The sequence below is a fragment of the Pan troglodytes genome, chromosome 21 (assembly GCF_028858775.2).
Source record: "Pan troglodytes isolate AG18354 chromosome 21, NHGRI_mPanTro3-v2.0_pri, whole genome shotgun sequence".
Taxonomy (NCBI): domain Eukaryota; kingdom Metazoa; phylum Chordata; class Mammalia; order Primates; family Hominidae; genus Pan; species Pan troglodytes.
Genome location: NC_072419.2, coordinates 56,403,958 through 56,422,218, shown reverse-complemented (window position 1 = coordinate 56,422,218; position 18,261 = coordinate 56,403,958). Strand labels below are relative to the sequence as shown.

At 50.5% G+C, this 18,261-nt stretch overlaps 1 protein-coding gene across 1 annotated transcript in view; it reads left to right on the top strand.

Moving 5' to 3' along the window:
• PEDS1 (plasmanylethanolamine desaturase 1) overlaps positions 1–12,399 on the top strand; it is a 31,529-nt gene extending 19,130 nt beyond the window's left edge. The window contains exons 3-6 of the mRNA NM_001205079.4: positions 5,213–5,304; positions 6,470–6,614; positions 7,984–8,196; positions 10,957–12,399. Coding sequence (NP_001192008.1) covers positions 5,213–5,304; positions 6,470–6,614; positions 7,984–8,196; positions 10,957–11,078 — 572 coding nt within the window. The 3' untranslated portion in view covers positions 11,079–12,399. The remainder of the gene's footprint in view (positions 1–5,212; positions 5,305–6,469; positions 6,615–7,983; positions 8,197–10,956) is intronic.
• The last annotated feature ends 5,862 nt before the right edge of the window (positions 12,400–18,261 follow it).

Sequence of the window (18,261 nt, the reverse complement as noted above, 5' to 3'; positions counted from 1 at the left end):
AACCCAAAGTAAATGAGGGTGGATGTCTACACATAGACTTGTACACCAATATTCACTGCAGCAGATTCAAAACAGCCCCAGACTGGAAACAGCCCAAATGGCCAACCATGGCCAGGTGGATAAATGCATCATTGTACATCCAGATGGTGGGATACTCAGCCCTAAAAATGGTGAACCACTGCTGATCCGCACGACTGCATGGCCCACGCTAGAAACATTACACTAGTAAAAGAAGCCAGGCTCCAAAGAGCACCTACCATCTGAATCCATTTAAATAAAGTTCTAGAATAGGCAAAATCAGTCTCTGCTGATAGGAGGCAGCTCTATGGTTGCATGGAACAGGGTCAGAAGGGAGCTTAGTGGGACAGGGGAGCCAGCTGTGGGGATGGAAATGCTTTTTTTTTTTTTTTTTTTTTTTTTTTGAGATGGAGTTTTGCTCTTGTTGCCCAGGCTGGAGTGCAATGGCGTGATCTCAGCTCACCGCAACCTCTACCTTCTGGGTTCAAGTGATTCTCCTGCCTCAGCCTCCCGAGTAACTGGGATTACAGGCATGCGCCACCACACCTGGCTAATTTTGTATTTTTAGTAGAGACAGGGTTTCTCCATGTTGGTCAGGCTGGTCTCAAACTCCTGACCTCAGGCGATCCGCTTGCCTCAGCCTCCCAAAGTGCTGGAATTACAGATGTGAGCCACTGTGCCCGGCCTGGAAATGCTTTCTATCAGGGGTCAGCACACTATGGCCTGAGGACCAAAAACACTTGTAAACAAGTATTCTGGGAATGCTGTTGATGTCTGCCTTCACACTACAGCTGCAGAGTTGAGGAGCTGCAGTGGAGACTGCCTGGCCTGCAAAGCCCAAAATATTTACTGTCTATTTATTTGTTTATTTATTTATTTCTGAGATGGAGTCTCAGTCTGTCACAATGGAGACTGCATGGCCTGCAAAACCCAAAATATTTACTGTCCATTTATGTATTTATTTATTTATGAGATGGAGTCTCCATCTGTCGCCCAGGCCGGAGTGCAGTGGCACGAGCTCTGCTCAGTGTAGCCTCTGCCTCCCAGGTTCAAGCGATTCTCCTGCCTCAGCCTCCTGAGTAGCTGGGACTACAGGTCCGCACCACCACACCCAGCTGATTTTTTTGTGTTTTTAGTAAAGACGGAGTTTCACCATGTTGGCCAGACTGGTATCAAACTCCTGACCTCCAGTGGTCCGCCTGCCTCAGCCTCCCAAAGTGCTGGGATTACAGGTGTGAGCCACCGTGCCTGGCCTGCCTGACCCTTTAAAGAAAGTTTGCCAACCTCTTATATTCTGTGTAGGTATAGAATCTCTATCTTAACCTGGGGGTTGGTCAAAACCCCAAAAGGCTGTGAGCTGTGTAAGGCCTATGGCCTTTACTGTTTGTAGGTTATATTCAATTATAACATAAAATGAGCCGAGGTTTAGAGAGGGGAAGGGGCTTGTCCCCATCTCATCAGGAGCCCAGAACTCGGGGAACAAGGAACCTGGACTCTGAATCCCTTGCGAGGCCCCACCCTTATGATATCCAGTCACTTCTCCTCTGTAGCTATTTCTTTCATGAAGGCAGCATTCATTCATTCATTTATTTTTGAGACAGAGTTTTGCTCTTGTTGCCTAGCCTGGAGTGCAATGGCGAAATCTCGGCTCACCGCAACCTCCGCCTCCCAGGTTCAAGCCATTCTCCTGCCTCAGCCTCCCGAGTAGCTGGGATTACAGGTGCCCACCACCATCCCTGGCTAATTTTTTGTGGTTTTTGTAGAGACAAGGTTTCACCATGTTGGCCAGGCTAGTCTTAAACTCCTGACCTCAGGTGATCCACCCACCTTGGCATCCCAAAGTGCTGGGAGGAGTGCAGTGGTGCCAGGTCTGCAGCTCTGCACTGCGCTCCAGCCCAGCCTGAAGGCAGCATTTAGAGATGTCATTAGTCTGAGCTATGGGGACAGGACCTCGAGATACCTCAGTTGACCTCATTAAGCAAGTAAAGATGCTGAGGCCTAGAGTAGGCACAGTGTCACACAGCAATATGGTAGCAAGAGCTGAGGCCCCCAACACTTGATCTAGTTCTGTCATAGCTCTTGGCCACATGGCCTTTTGTCCCTGCTGGTAGACAGAGGCAGTGCATACACAGCATCCCAAAGTATGCAGTAGGAGCTCTAAGAATGCCATGGACCTGCTGCAGTGCAGTTGAAGGACACAAAAGGGTGCTGGTTTTGGAGGCAGGTCGACAGGCCCCTTCCCGTCCCACAGCTGCCATTTCCAGGCCACTTGACTGGGAGGCAGTGGTTCAACTTCTCCAGGCCTCTTTCTTCATCCAAGAAGGGATGACAAATGAGGCCATCTCAGGGGATGACAAGTGCCATGAAAGAAATGAAGCAGGGAGATGTGAGCGAGAGCAACTGCCCGGAAGGATGGCTTTAGCCAGAAGGGTTGGCTGACCTTCGCTCTGAGCAAGAAGGCCGAGGAGGAGCCAGCACAGGGGATCTGGAGTGGGGGTGGGGTGCTGGGTAGAGGAACAGAAAATCCAGAAGCCCTTCTCGGGCTTCCACCTCCCTCGCCTTCTACATCCCCGCCCCTGCCCCTGGCCTGGGTCCACCCTCCCCATCACAAATGGGCAAGACTGCCCAGACCAGAGCAGGGCCACTGGGTGCACAGGCTCTGGGGCCTTGCTGAGTCCCAGCCCCTTTACCTCAGCCCAGCCACTGTGCAGTGACACCCTTCAGCCTGTCCTTAGGCGTCTGTGTGCCAGGAGGTGTAGCTGCCACCTGTCCCCACCTGCCCTTCCGCCCTTATCCCTAGGAACTTGCAGGTGCCTGCATGAAGCTGTGCTGCCCCCACCCCCACCACCCCTCCTGTGCTTGGCACCTGTGATGGATACCACAGGGCCTCTGGAAAGTCTGCATCCAGTGGCTGCCCCTCACCCCGGGCCTGGACGTCAGGATTGCACATTCACAGTGACTTGCGTGCTTACTTTTGTCCCTTCAACCACAAGTCTCACTCACCCAGGAGGCATCCAGGGGCTTTTCTGCAGTCTCCACAGTACCCCCAAGACCCTGGTCCCCTGTCACCAAGGGGTTGAGGGCACCAGCAGAACTCAGAATCTCGGACAACCAGTTGACACAGACAAACCGAGTCTGGGAAGGGGTTTGTCTGAAGCCCCATGAGCCAGGGGGCCGCACGTGTCATCACTCACAGCTGCCTTTGTCCTCTGCTGGACTTTACAGCGTTTCCCCATAGACATGTGTTCAGTGTCTGACATGTTTCTGTCCCTAGAGCTTATCACACAGGAGGCCTTTGTGGAGTGTGGCTTAGTTGATTGACTCAATGACAGCAACAGTAATATGACCTGAGGGCTTACTATGTGCCAAGCACTGCACTTAGTAGTGCTCTACTGAGTTCTGAATAGGTGCCAAGAGCTGGGATGCAGCCACAAGCGAGACTAAAGCCCTGGCCATGGTGGAGCCAACCTCCTTGTTGGGGGAGAAAATAAACCAGCAAAAGAGCAGTCAGAGGTGCCGAGTGCTTGGAGAACAATATACATAGGAGATCGGAAATGCTGGAAGATGAGGTGGTTGCAATTTTCCATCAGGTGTCCAGGGAGGACATTTGAGTAAACATCTGAAGAGGTGAGGGAGTGAGCTGTGTTGCATCTTAGGAAAGAATGTTCCAGGCAGAGGGAACAGCAAATGCAAAGACCCAGAGGCATGCAAGGGAAAGGAGATAAAGTAGGCCTGGGCTGCAGCAAAAGAGGAGAGTGATGGGAGGCAGCAGGGGTGGAAGCCTCAGTTTCCACCTCTATAAAGTGGGAATAAAAAAGCTACCAACTTAAAACAAATGGTGAGAATTCATCAAGATCTAGCCTGTAAAGCATTTGTGCTTGGCATTGAGAAAGTGCTCATAAATGTTAGCATCATTCCCTTTTATTTATTTATTTTTTCAAGACAGAGTCTCACTCTGTTGGCCAGGCAGGAGTGCAGTGCATGATCTCGACTCACTGCAACCACCATCTCCCGGGCTCAAGCAATTCTCCTGCTTCAGCCTCCTGAGTAGCTGGGATTATAGGTGTGTGCCACCACACCCGGCTAATTTTTGTATTTTTAGTACAGATGGGGTTTCACCATGTTGGCCAGGCTAGTCTCGAACTCCTGACCTCAGGTGATCCGCCCACCTCGGCCTCCCAAAGTGCTGGGATTACAGGTGTGAGCCACGGCGCCCAGTCGCATCATTCCCATTTTACAAGAGGAAACTGGGCACAGAGAGGCTAAATAACATGTGCAGCATCACAGCTAGTGAGTGCCAGCACTGGAATTTGAGTCCAAATCTACTGAACCCTCAAGTGAGTGAATGGTGTTGGAGTCTGAGGGAACCCTGCTCAAGTTCCGAACGGATTGAGAACAGAAACAAGGAAAAGGCTGCTGGAGACCAAATAATCATGTTTATTGCTGATAAAAGCTGGAGGGGTGGGGGTGGAGCAGCGAGGCTTCTATCTGCAGGTAAGGTACTTTCTTTTTTTTTTTTTGAGACGGAGTCTCACTCTGTCGCCCACGCTGGAGTGCAGTGGTGCGATCTCAGCTCACTGCAACCTCCGCCTCCCGAGTTCAAGTGATTCTCCTGCCTCAGCCTCCCGAGTAGTTGAGACTACAGGCGCATGCCACCACACCTGGCTAATTTTTGTGATTTTAGTAGAGACGGGGTTTCACCATATTGGTCAGGCTATTCTCGAACTCCTGACCTCAAGTGATCAGCCTGCCTCAGCCTCCCAAAGTGCTGGGATTACAAAGCATGAGCCACCGCACCTGGCCAAGGTACTTTCTTTCTAACACCAAACCCAGAAGGACATTGCTGCAGTTCCAGGCAGCACTGGTGCAGAGCAGGCTTTCCTTATATGGGGCAGAGAGAAGGGCACAGCCTGCTCCTAATAGGGAAAGGTTGAGCTGATCTGAGCATGCCCAGTTTATGCTCTCCAGACTCTCCAAGCACATGAGTCTTGGCATCTTCCCGAGCACAGCAAGTAACAGGCAGGAGGAGTGTTAAGCCTGAGGCTCCATCTTCAGGGAAGAAAACATCCCAACTAGAGAAGAAGCGACACCTTCCCCTCCTAACAAATGAATGAGCGGGCAAGTGAGTAAATGAATGAGTGATTCTGATTGGGGGGGTGCAGGGATGTCCCTTCACTCACCCTCTTGTCCACAGTTGCAGGGGCTCTCATTGCTGACTTCTTGTCTGGCCTGGTACACTGGGGTGCTGACACATGGGGCTCTGTGGAGCTGCCCATTGTGGGGAAGGTGAGTATGTTGACCTAACCATGTCCTCAAGAAGGAGGTTGGGCTGTATGGCCTTGAGTGAGTCCCCTTTCTTCTCTAAGACTGTTTCCCTATCTGAAAGATGGGAACCATCATTGCAGCCTGTCCCTCACCCCTGTCCTGCAAGACTAGAACAGGAGTCCCTTGGGATTTTGGAAGCAAAAGCATCAGGCTTGGGATGGTCCAAGAGTTTAGATATGTGCCTGCCTCATCAGAACCCCTGAATTTGGGGGTGTCTTGCTTTTCCATTGTCTCCCCTGCTGCTTCTTGCTGTTTTAACTGCATTTTATCCTGTATTAGTCACTTTTTTGGTTTTGACAGAAAATCTAAACTGGCTTAGGCAAACAAGGGTACTGATTCATGTAACTGAAGATTTCAGGGTTAGAGCCAAATTAAGGTATGGCTGCATCCAGTAGGACCGACAGACCACATTCTTCAGGCCCAGTCTTCTTCCATCTCTATCTCTACTTTCCCCTCATAAGGTGGCCAGTGTGCTTTCTCACCGCCCAGAGATCCATCCTTCCAGCTCCCAAGAAAAGAGAACTGTCCTTCTCCTCCCAGGAGAACAGCATTTCTCCTTCCCTGTAGTTTCCGCCAACTGAAGTCCCACGGCTCACTCCCATTGGCCCAGATTGGGTCACGTGCTGGGCCCTCAGGCAGTCACTGGCCAGAGGGAGGAGATGCTATGATTGGCCAGGCCTGGTCACATGTTCTTTCTCAGCCCAGGGCGAGGTCAGCCTTGTCAGAAGAGCCTGGACTAAGGAGGGGAGGCTGTTACCCCAGCAGGTGCAGAGGGTCCGGAGGGTCCCACCTTTTACTTAGAGGGACCTCCTCAACTGCCTTGGGGTGGGGAGGAAGGGCGGAGGTTGTCTCCAAGCCCCCTTACAGCACAGGTAGGGAGACTGAGGCCCAGAGGCAGACAGTGCCAACCCAAAGCCCTTCCAGGGTCATTTCGGCTCATCTCCCCAAAGGCTGGATGGGGTCTGTGTCTGGCAGTGGGCCAGGTGGGAATGTTCAAGCATCCCGGGTGGAGGGAACTTAGGATCAAAGGCGGGAGGTGAGCCCAGGGTGAATGTGTTTAGGGGGCTGTGGAGAGCAGCTGACCACCTTAGGCTGACTGCTGGGGCTGTGTCCCCCTCAACTCCAGGCTTTCATCCGACCCTTCCGGGAGCACCACATTGACCCGACAGCTATCACACGGCACGACTTCATCGAGACCAACGGGGACAACTGCCTGGTGACACTGCTGCCGCTGCTAAACATGGCCTACAAGTTCCGCACCCACAGCCCTGGTGAGACACCCAGCTAGTGGTGGGCTGGGAGGGGGCCTTGGGGGCAGAGGCCGACCCCCAGGAGCCTTCTGGGGCTTATGTGTTTGGCTCCTTATGGTATTTTAGAAGAGTTTTCATTCATTGTCTTCATGTAAAATCAGGAAACCTGACATGAAGATGGAGGTTTCCAGCTTCTCTTGCACAATCTGCTCTGGCCCCCCTGGGTCCATGTTCCCACCTGGCCTCACTGGGTGGGAGCTGAGCTGCAGCCACTGCCTTTGACAGGACGCGTCTTTCCAGTTTACCACCGTCCCCACTACTCCTTGCTTCCCTGCACCCAACCCACCTTGTTCATTTGTGTTACCTGCCTGGCAGGGCTTCTGGGGTTTTGCTACCGTGGCCTAGTGGAAAATGTCTAGGCTGTGAAAACAGGGCCTGCCTATTTTTAGAGGGACTGGTCCCAAAGTAAGTGATTTCACCACTCTGAGCCTCAGTTGCCTTATCTGTCAGGTGGAGGTAGGTTGGGGCCCGGTCCTGTTCCAGCACCTTAACACCCATTGGTTCTTCAGGCAGCCTCCCGTGGGTAGAGGTGGTGAGGACGTGTAGTGTAGTGGGTGCTATGGCACCCTGCCCATCCCCTTCCCTGGGGGTGCACCCATCCCCTGCTTCTGTGAGTGGTGGCTGCTGACAGCTCCCAGCTTCTCCAGGGATGGAGGGGAGGTCCCACCTGTCCCCTTGGGATAAGGCTGGAGCCAGTGACTGAAACGCCTCCGAGGCTAGTCCCTTTGCCTCTGAGTGGGTCTAATTCTAAAGAGCCGTTAACACCTCAGAGCTCCTTGCAGGAACAGACTGAGACAGGACGCCACCCACCCCATCTTTGCTCTGCTCTTCCCCTGCCGTGTCTTGCTTCCCTCCCTCCCTTCAAGGTTTTTTCCTGAAGAGGCTCCCTTGATAAGTCACATGCACGAGAACCTGTTTCAGGCTCTGCTTCTAGGGAACCTGGGTGAAGGCATCATTCTCATTTTCCTGATGGGGAAATTAAGCTTCTAAGAGGCAGAGTCACCGACCCAGCCCATACTGCCAAGAAATGTCGGCAGAGATCGGAACCTAGCTCCAGCTGACTCCGGTCTACATTCCCAGCCATTGCCATGCTTATGCCATTATCCTATTACACCATTACGCCTGCTTCCTGAGCAGGAGGAAAGCCTGAAGCCCAGGGCAGCACCTGAGCTTGCCTGCGGCCCTGCAGGGGGTGGAAGAGAATCCTGGGTGCTTGCCCAGCTCAGGAGCCGCTCAGGAGCCGCCCAGGAGCAGGTGGTGAGGGCCAGTTGGGGTGGGTTCCCCGTCCCAAGTGACAGCTGTGCCGGCCCCCCATCTCCCCAACCTGCAGAAGCCCTGGAGCAGCTATACCCCTGGGAGTGCTTCGTCTTCTGCCTGATCATCTTCGGCACCTTCACCAACCAGATCCACAAGTGGTCGCACACGTACTTTGGGCTGCCACGCTGGGTCACCCTCCTGCAGGACTGGCATGTCATCCTGCCACGTAAACACCATCGCATCCACCACGTCTCACCCCACGAGACCTACTTCTGCATCACCACAGGTGCGGCCACCAGTGGCGTGGAATGGGCTTTCCCCACCCCAGCCACTGCACCATCTTCGAGGTCAGGAGGGCAGAGATCACAGCAGGAGGTCACACAGTCCTTGCCCTCTGGGAACAGTCTCTCAGGTCATGCATTTATTGAGCACCTACTGTGTGCCAGGCACTATTCTAGGTGCTGAGGACACAGTAAATGAGACAGACAAAGCCCTCTCCCTCGACTTCATGGCGTTGTGATTCCAGCCACCCATCATCCCGTATTTATTGAGCACCTACCACATGCCATGGTGCTTTGGGCGTAGGCTCCTGCAGCAAACAAAATAGCATGAATCAGCTGGGCGCAGTGGCTCATGCCTGGAATCCCAGCACTTTGGGAGGCCAAGGCGGGTGGATCACTTGAGGTCAGGAGTTGGAGACCAGCCTGGCCAACATGGTGAAACCCCATCTCTACTAAAAATACAAAAAAAAATTAATCGGTCTTGGTGGCGGGCACCTGTAATCCCAGCTACTCAGGAGGCTGAGGCAAGAGAATTGCTTGAACCTGGGAGGTGGAGGTTGCAGTAAGCTGAAATCGCACCACTGCACTCCAGCCTAGGTGACAGAGACTGTCTCAAAAAAAACCAGAAAACACGGATCCTTGCCCTTGTGGCACTCACCATCTAGTGAGGGAGCTGGAACGAATGAATAAAATGTGTAGCGTGGCTAATGGTGCTAACTGCTATGAAGGAAAATAAAGCAGGGGTGGGAGAAGGAAGTGGGGGCTTTGCCTCTTAAATCGGGTGGTCAGGGAAGGTGACACTTGAACAAAGACCCCGAGGAGCTGAGGGACAAAGCCGTGCAGACCTCTGTGGGAGGCACTCTAGGCAGCAGGAACAGTAGGTGCGAAGGCCCTGAGGCTGGCCTTTGCTTGCTTGGTGTGTTTCTGGAATGGCAAAGAGGCTCCTGACTGGAGTTGAGGCAGAGCAATGGAAGAGGGAGAAGCGGGCAGAGCAGTGGAAGAGGGAGGAGAGAAGGGGGCAGAGCAACTGAAGAGGGAGGAGAGAAGTGTGGGAGGGCCCTGAAGATAGATGAGCACAGATTAGAGCAAAGGTAACAGGAAGCAGCAGGCCAGAGGCAGGAACATGCCCAGTGCAGTGGAGGAAGGGAAAGGAGGCCCACGTGCCATGCTCAGTTAGCAGCCAGTGCGAAAGAGGTGAGGTGAACTGGGAGTTTCTCTGGAGCCAGCTGGCCTGCTTTCAAGGTTAAGTGTATCAGGTGCTGTCAAGTCTAACTCAGGCCTAACTCTCAGCTTCTCCACATGTGCCTTTAGGCAACTCACAAACCTCCCTGGCGACCGCTTTTCTCCTTACAAAATAGGGCTGCAGCCGCCTCCTTCATATATCACCTTCTTAGGGCCATAGTGGGAATGGCAAATGCAGTGTTTGGCATATAGTAGGTACTTGATAAATTACAGCTACTATTTTTTTTTTAGGTCTTTCTGGAAACAGAACTGAGAACCACAAAAAAACATTCTTTTTCATGTCCTCAATTTGTGCTCCTTGGAAGGCAGGTGGAGGGATTAGAATTCAGGCTATTTAGGAGATGGGTTAACTACTTAGGCAGGGCTGAGTTCCAATCCTGGTTTGGCCACCTGCTAATTGGGAAACTCTTCTCTAAGCCTCAGTGTGCTCATGTGGAAAATGGGACTGATATCAGTATCTACCTCATGGTGAGCTGGAAGGCTGTAAGATTGTGAGCAACATTTATTCAGCACCTACTCTGCGCCTGGCTGTATTCTAAGCACTGAGGATCAGCAGTGAAAGAACATGGTGTTTTGCATTTTGGGGATAATGTTCCAGTTGGGGATTGGGGGGTAAACAAACACAGAACAGGAAAATAGAGAATTAACGAAGATGGTTACAGGTTATCATAAAGGCTATAAAGAAATGAAAGAGGGTGGCCTGTCATGGTGGTTCACACGTGTAATCCCAGCACTTTAGGAAGCCAAGGCGAGAGGATTGCTTGAGCCCAGGAGTTCAAGACCAGCCTATATAAGATAAGACCCCATCTGCATTAAAAAAATTGTAAATAGAGCCAGGCGCAGTGGTTCATGCCTGTAATCCCAGCACTTTGGGAGGCCGAGGCGGGTGGATCATGAGGTCAAGAGATCGAGACCATCCTGGCCAACATGGTGAAACCCAGTCTCTACTAAAAATACAAAACTTAGCTGGGCATGGTGGTGTGCACCTGTAGTCTCAGCTACTCGGAGGCTGAGGCAGGAGAGTCGCTTGAACCCAGGAGGTGGAGGTTGCAGTGAGCCGAGATCGCCCCACTGCACTCCAGCCTGGCCACAGAGTGAGACTCTGTCTCAAAATAAATAAATAGATAGATAAATGATAGATAGATAGATAGATAGATAAAGGGTAATGTGAGAAACCTGGGGTGCTGCTTAAGTGGATGATCAGGGAAGGCTTCCTGGCAGAGGTAGCATTTGAGCTGAGTGATAAGGCCACCACAGTGCCTGGTATATAGTAAGTGCTCAAATATAAGTAAGTGCCTGGTATATAGTAAGAAAGTAGAGGAATATGGGGGTTGGAGGCCTGAGTGGCCCCAGGCCCATTGGTGGGAGGCCCCCACTTCCAGTTCCTTGGCCGGTCCCTGTGTCCTATCCTGTACTGACTCACTCCTCATTGGGCCCCTCCAGCCCAGTGAAGGTCAGCTCTCTCCCAATGTCCCCTTGACTACTCTCTCCCATTCAAACTCCCGCTGCCATTTCTACTGCAGGCTGGCTCAACTACCCTCTGGAGAAGATAGGCTTCTGGCGACGCCTGGAGGACCTCATCCAGGGCCTGACGGGCGAGAAGCCTCGGGCGGATGACATGAAATGGGCCCAGAAGATCAAATAACTTCTCCGAGCCTGCTACCTGGTTGCCAACCTTCCCTAGCCCCCAAACCGAAGCCATCTGCCAAATTCCAGCCTCTTTGAGCTGGCCCCTCCAGATGGAGAGGACATCTCCTGGGCTGGGCCCAGGTACCCCAGCCCACCCTTCATGACACAGAATACTTGAGCCACTGATTTTTCATTTCTTTTTTTTTTTTTTCCTCGGCCCCTCCTCAGCCACCTGAGCTGCTCTATCTGCAAGCCTGACTCTGCCAGCCTCCCCTGGTAGAGAGGAGGTTTACCCACTCCCTGCACGCCTGCCGTCCCTGCCCCGCTGGGCAGCCCTTCAGTGTGGCTGGCGTTGGGGCCAGTGAGTTGCCTCTTTCCCTCCTTGTCTGGCCCCAGTGGTCTGGGGAGCCCCCAGGCACACCTAAGCGTCGTGGAGCATTGTTCTGCCACAGCCCTGCATACTGACCCCGGGAGGCTGGGCAGGTGGACAGCCCCAGCCACCACCTTCAGCCTAGCCTGTCCCCCAAGGATGGTGAAGCTCAGCAGGGGTCTGAGGGTAGCCGGCCAGAAGAGGCTGGAACCTCCTGCTCAAGTCTAGACCCCCACTTCTCTGCTGCCCCCACCCTGCCAGAGCTGATGTTTCCAATACCAGGATGTCTTCACAGGGCACAGCCCCTGCAGAGCATCTTGGTCATTTGGAAGAGGACACGGTATCCCCTCTGGCCAGAGTATGTCAGAGAAGGAAGAGTAGGGCTTTTTTGTTTTGTTTTTTTTTAAAGGTGCTTGCTTGTTTAATGTAAATAATAGAAAGCCTTAATATCTTTTCTGTAACACGGAGTAATATTTTAATGTCATGTTTTGGATGTACATAATATATTTATAACAAAGCAGCAAGAGTCTACTTAACCTTGGCTGCCTCGTGGTGTTTCCTGGCTGGGTGGGGTGGGGGGTATCAAGGAGCCTGGGACGTGAGGCCCCACTCTCGCCCCATTCCCAGCTCCCCCCAACCCTGGCCTCAGGATGAGAGCTGTCACCTGAGACAGTGAATTAATGTTGACATCTGCTCCAAAGCCTTTTGGAGGGGATTGGGTGAGGACAGTGGTCTTTCCTGTTGATCATGATGATAAAGTAATGATGGCTGATCCCTATTTGTGACTTCCTTCAGCAAATATTCACTGGCACCTGGTGTGTGCCAGGCTCTGTCCTGTACACAAGTACAGCGGTGAAAGAACCAACAAAGACCTATCCTGGTGGAGCTGACCTCCTGGGAAAAGAGTCAATAAACAAATAAATGCACATGGAAATTCAGGTGGTGATTTGTGAAGAAAATCAAACAGGACAGAACCACAGCAGAAAAGCAGGGTCGGTGCTGCTTTGGCAGGGTGGTCATGAAGGGCCTCTGAGCTGAGACCTGGGGGAGGAGAGGAGGTCAGACACGAAAGAAGTGAGGGAAGAGGCCTCTTGATGGGACAGCAAGTACACAGGCCCTGAGGCAAGAACAAGCTTGGGGCCGCACGCAGTGGCTCACGCCAGTAATCCCAGCACTTTGGGAGGCTGAGGCAGACAGATCACCTGAGGTCAGGAGTTCTAGACCAGCCTGGCCAACATGGTGAAACCCTGTCTCTACTAAAATTTACAAAAATTAGCCGGGCATGGTGGCAGACGACTTTATCCCAGCTACTTGGGAGGCAGAGGCAGGAGAATCATTTGAACCCGGGAGGTGAAGGTTGCAGTGAGCCGAGATCGAGCCATTGCACTCAAACCTGGGGGATAAGAGCGAGACTTCGCTTAGAAAAAAAAAAAAAAGAACAAACTTGGGATTTTAAGAGATGGTGAGGCAGCCACTGTGGCTGGACTAGAGTGAGCTAAGGAAAAATGGAAGACAAGGTTGGGAAAACATGGATTTGGTATACAGAGACTCATAGGCTGAGGTGAGTGGGGACCTGCTGGTCATTTTATTTATTTGTATTTATTACTATGTTTTTAGAGACAGGGTCATGCTCTGTCACCCAGGCTAAAGTGCAGAGGTATAATAGCTCACAGCAACCTTGAACTCCTGGACACAAACGATCCTCATGAGTGGCTGGGACTAGCACATGCCACCACACCTGGCTTGGCTATTTTTTTTTTTTTAAAGAAATGGGGTCTCACTATGTTGTCCAGGTTGGTCTTGAACTCCTGGCCTCAAGTGATCCGCCTTGGCCTTCCAAAGTGCTGGAATTTTAGGTATGAGCCACTGCACCGGGTCAGGACATTATAGACCAATTAGTAACTTGTTTATTTGTTGAATAAGTAATTATAAGGCATCTCCTATGAACTAGGTACTGCGATTCTGTAGTGAACGCTACATAGTCAATAGCTAGTCTAGGCTAGATAGTTTCTGCAATATTAGCCAGAAAAAAGAAAGCCTGTTGGGGACAGGGAAATGCCTAAAGGACTCCAAAGCAGTCACAGATAATGACATTTCTGAGTAGCTGGGATTACAGGCGCCCACCACCATGCCCGGCTAATTTTCGTATTTTTAGTAGAGATGGGGTTTCAGCATGTTGGCCAGGCTGGTCTCCAACTCTTGACTTCAGGTGATCCACCCACCTTGGCCTCTCAAAGTGTTGGGATTACAGGCATGAGCCACTGCGCCCAGCCATGACATTTATTTTTTAAAACGTGACCCATAATGCCATTTTCCTTTGCCAACTAGACTTTTGATTTGTGACTATGCCTGAGGGGACCACACAAGGAAGGGTGTTAGAATTCGACAACTCATAAATGACAGAAATTTAAAGCAAACAGCTAAAATAATCGTATTAGCTCATAAAACGGAAAAGTCTACAGGTGTTCTGAATTAAGGTTTGGCAGGACCCAGGGGCTCACATGATTCATCAAAACGTGGTCTCTCTAAGCTCTGTTTTTCTCTTTGAGTTGAGACTTACTAGACCAGCTCAGCAATCTCAGTGGAAAGTGCATTCCCAGTAGTTGCAGTGGAAGTCCCAGGGCAGGCTCTCATTGGTCTGGACTGGGTCACGTGCCCAGCCCTGAACCAATCACATTGGCCAGTGGGGTGAAATGCTCTGGTTGCCCAGGGCTGAAAAATGTCCATCTGGATTTGCAGGGTTGTGATCACCTCTTCCTAAGGCATTACTACAAAAAGAAGTCAATGGTGGATGGGACAGGCAGCTAAATTCTTTAGAGGCCATAGGAGTAGCCTCACAACTGTGGTGTTGGTTTCCAGGCCCCACCAATCTGTGTCAGTTCCCCTGGAGCCGACAAAAAAAAAACCCTCAGCCTGAGTCCAGAGAGGTAAAGTGACTCCCCCAAGGTCCCACAGGTAGTAAGGGTAGAGCAGGCCTCAGACTCAGACCATTTCACTTCTGAATTCTGGGGGCTGGAAAAAAATCCTTCTCAAAACCAGAAGGTATGCTGCATTGGGTCTGAGAGTGTTGGGGCCACTTGTGAGATCAGGGACTTGCAAACAAGTGCCTATGAGGGCCAGACAGGGAAAAATGCTACTTAATATTACTGAGCACTTAACTTTGCACCAGACTGTGCAGAGAGCTCTGGCATGGGTCCTGTCAAGCAGTCCCTGCAGCTCTGAGAAGTGAGTACTCTTTGCACCATTTGCAGATGGGGAAACCGAGGCACAGAGGTCATGTAATATGCCCAAGGTCACACAGCTGGTAGGTGGCAGAATCAGGATTTGAGCCAGCGTCTGACCCAAAGCCCCTGTGCTTTAACGCTCCCATTGTGGAGAGGGAGGTGAGACAGGTGGCACGTGAGAAATGTGTCCACTATGAGGCAACTGCAGCATGCCTGAGAAAGGGCCGCTGACGCTGGGGACTGGGATGACCTGGAGACATCAGGCCTAAAGGGCAGCTGCTCCTCACAGCAGCTGGTTAAACAGGAGCCAGAAATCTAAACTTTAAAAATGCAGGCTCCGTGTTTAAAACGTACTGCGGGCAAAACAAAATGAGTGCATAGGCCAACTGCCAGCTGCTGTGGGATGGCTTGGTTTCGGGTAGGCATGTGCTGCTATCTGGTGGTGGCACAGGGTAGTGGCATGCAGGGCAAACATGGGTTTCCAGCTCAACCGGGGGAGCTGTAGTGAACTTGCATACCCCTGTGTGCTCACTGTTCTTTAGAAGGGGCCTGGGCACATACCTTAGGGCGCCTGCCCCCAACTGAAACTCCATCACCCCGCCTTTTTTTTTTTCCTGGAGACGGGGTCTTGCTCTGTCACCCAGGCTGGAACACAGTGGCATGATCTGCGCTCACTGCAGACTCAACCTCCCAGGCTCAAGCAATCCTCCCATTTCAGCCTCTTGAATAGCGGGAACGACAGACATGTGCCACCACCCCCAGCTAGTTTCTTTTTGTATTTTTTGTAGAGATGGGGTTTCACCATGTTGCCCAGGCTGGTCTCGAACGCCTGAGCTCAAGCGATCGGCCCACCTCAGCCTTCCTAAGTGTTGGGATTACAGGCATGAACCACCGCGCCCAGCCAACCCTCTTTTGATAAACCAAAAATATTTTTCAAGCTACCCACATATATATATGGGTATATATATATATAGCAATATATATATTGCTATATAAGCAATAGGTAATGCTTGCATAGGTAAAGGATAAGAACCACGCCAGGTGCAGTGGCTCATATCAAATAATATAAACAGGGCTAGAGTATGGATAAGCTGACCCTGGACAGTGGGCCAAATCCAGCCACTTGCTTTTCTATAGCTCAGAAGCTTTTGTGGGTTGTATGTTTGTTTGTTTGTTTGTTTTTTAGAGACAGGGTCTTGCTCTGTTGTCCAGGCTGGAGTGCAGTGGCACAATCACAGCTCACTGTAACCTCAAACTCCTGGGCTCAAGTGATCCTCCCACCTCAGCCTCCTGAGTAGCTAGGACTACAGATGGACACCACCACATCCAGCTAATTTTTTTTTTTTTTTTTTTTAGAGATGGGGTCTCGCTATGTTGCCCAGGGTGGTCTCAAACTCCTGGCCTCAAGTGATCCTCCCACCTCAACCTCCTGAAGCACTGGGATTACAGGTGTGAGCCACCATGTCAGCCACGAGCATTTTTTAAATGGCTGGGGGAGGGGGAACAATATTTCCTAACACAGAAAATTCAAATTCCAGTTTGTAAAGCTGAATTGGCACACAGCCATGCCCCTCATTTACATATTGTCCGAGGCTGCTTTTGCACTGCAGCAGCAGAATTGAATCGTTGCATCGGAGACCACGTGGTCCACACAGCCTAAAATATTTACGATCTGGCCCTTTACAGAGAAAAGTTACCAACCTCTCCCTAGTCTAGAATGAAGGGTAAATTGCTCCCCATTCATGTTCCCTCAGGTACTCAGTTCCCCTCCTTAGAGGCCATCATTTTGACAAGACACTTGCAATGCCTTATGTAGGTAGAGGGGTATGTCTGCCCCACTCCTTTTCACACAATATATAGGATATTATGCACACAGTTCTGCACCTTGCCTTTTTTCACTTAATATATTTTGGAGATAGTGTTATTGTTAATGTTCACAAACCGTTATTATTTTTTACAGCTGCATAGTGTTCCACCTTCAGGATGGAATGGACTTGACTTTTTTTTTTTTTTTTTTGAGACAAAGTCTTGCTCTATTACCTGGGCTAGAGTGCAGTGGTGCAATCCCAGCTCACTACAGCCTCTGCCTCCTGGGCTCAAGCTATCCTCTCTCAGCTTCCCATCCCAAGTAGTTGGGACTACAGGTGCATGCCACCATGCTGAGCTAATTTTTTTTTTATTATTTTTAGAGACAGGGGTCTTGCTTTGTTGCCCAGACTCGTCTCAAACTCCTGTGCTCAAGCAATCCTCCTGCCTCAGACTCCCAAAGTGCTGGGATTACAGGCTTGAACCACGAGTGTGTTTTAAATTTTGATAGTGCATACCAAATTGTCTTCCAGAGGCCATGCCGGTTTAAGTTCACAAGTTTTCAGAGTCCCTGTTTCCTCACACCCTTGCCAACACAGCGTGTTATCAAATGTTTTGTTCTTTGCCAATCTGATAGGTGGTTTTAATTTGCATTCCTCTTACTGTATTTCATTGATTCTAAGATGTCACTGATTCTAAGATGCATCCTGATTTCAGAAGTTCACATGTAAAAATGTGGCTGGGTGTGGTGGCTCACGCCTGTAATCCCAGCACTTTGGGCGGATCACGAGGTCAGGAATTCAAGACCAGCCTGGCCAACATAGCGAAACCCCGTCTCTACCAAAAATACAAAAAAAAAAATTAGCTGGGTGTGGTGGCGGGTGCCTGTAATCCCAGCTACTTGGGAGGCTGAGGCAGGAGAATTGCTTGAATCCAGGAGGCGGAGGTTGCAGTGAACTGAGATCGCGCCACTGAACTCCAGCCTGGGCGACACAGCGAGACTCTGTCTCAAACAAACAAACAAACAAACAAACAAAAAAAAAAAAACAAGTAAAAACGTATAGCTTCAAATCACTGAAATACAATATGTTTTGTGAGATTGGGTATCTTACTGTGAGTTTAAAATGCATTTGCATTTCCTCATCTGTTCATGTCCTTTTCCTATTTTTCTTGGAAGGGAGGGTAGCATTGGTTAAGAGTGTAGGGTTCAAATCCCAGTTCTGCCACTTACAAGCTTGTGACTTTGGGCAAGTTACTTAACCGTTCTGTGTCTCAGTTTCCTCACCTGCAAAATGGGAATAATAATGGTACCTACCTCATAGGATAGGTGTGAAGATTAAATACATTATTATATGCAAAATACCATGTTCCTGGAATATGGCAAATGCTCAATAAATATTTGCTGTAACTGTCATCTTTGAGTTATTTTTTCTTAATGAGTTTCAAGGGCTCTTTATACGTTAAGGAAACATCCTTTTTGTCCCCCCACCTCCCTGCCCCAAACCCCGGTTTTCATTCCTTTTTCCTTGACCACAGAAGTAACATATAATACAAAATTAAGACATTACAAAAATTGTATCAGAAGAAGCCAATGGAAACAACTTAGATGTCCATTGATAGAGTGAGTTAATGAAGTGCACCAAGACCCCCTGCCCACCCATCCCCACCGCTTTTTGACTGTATATTTCGGAAACTACATCAGACATTAAATAAGATGTCTCAGCGCCATGGCTAGACACACCTCAGGGAGCCATGACTCCACATAAATGCCATAGAATTTCACTAGCAAATGCATCACA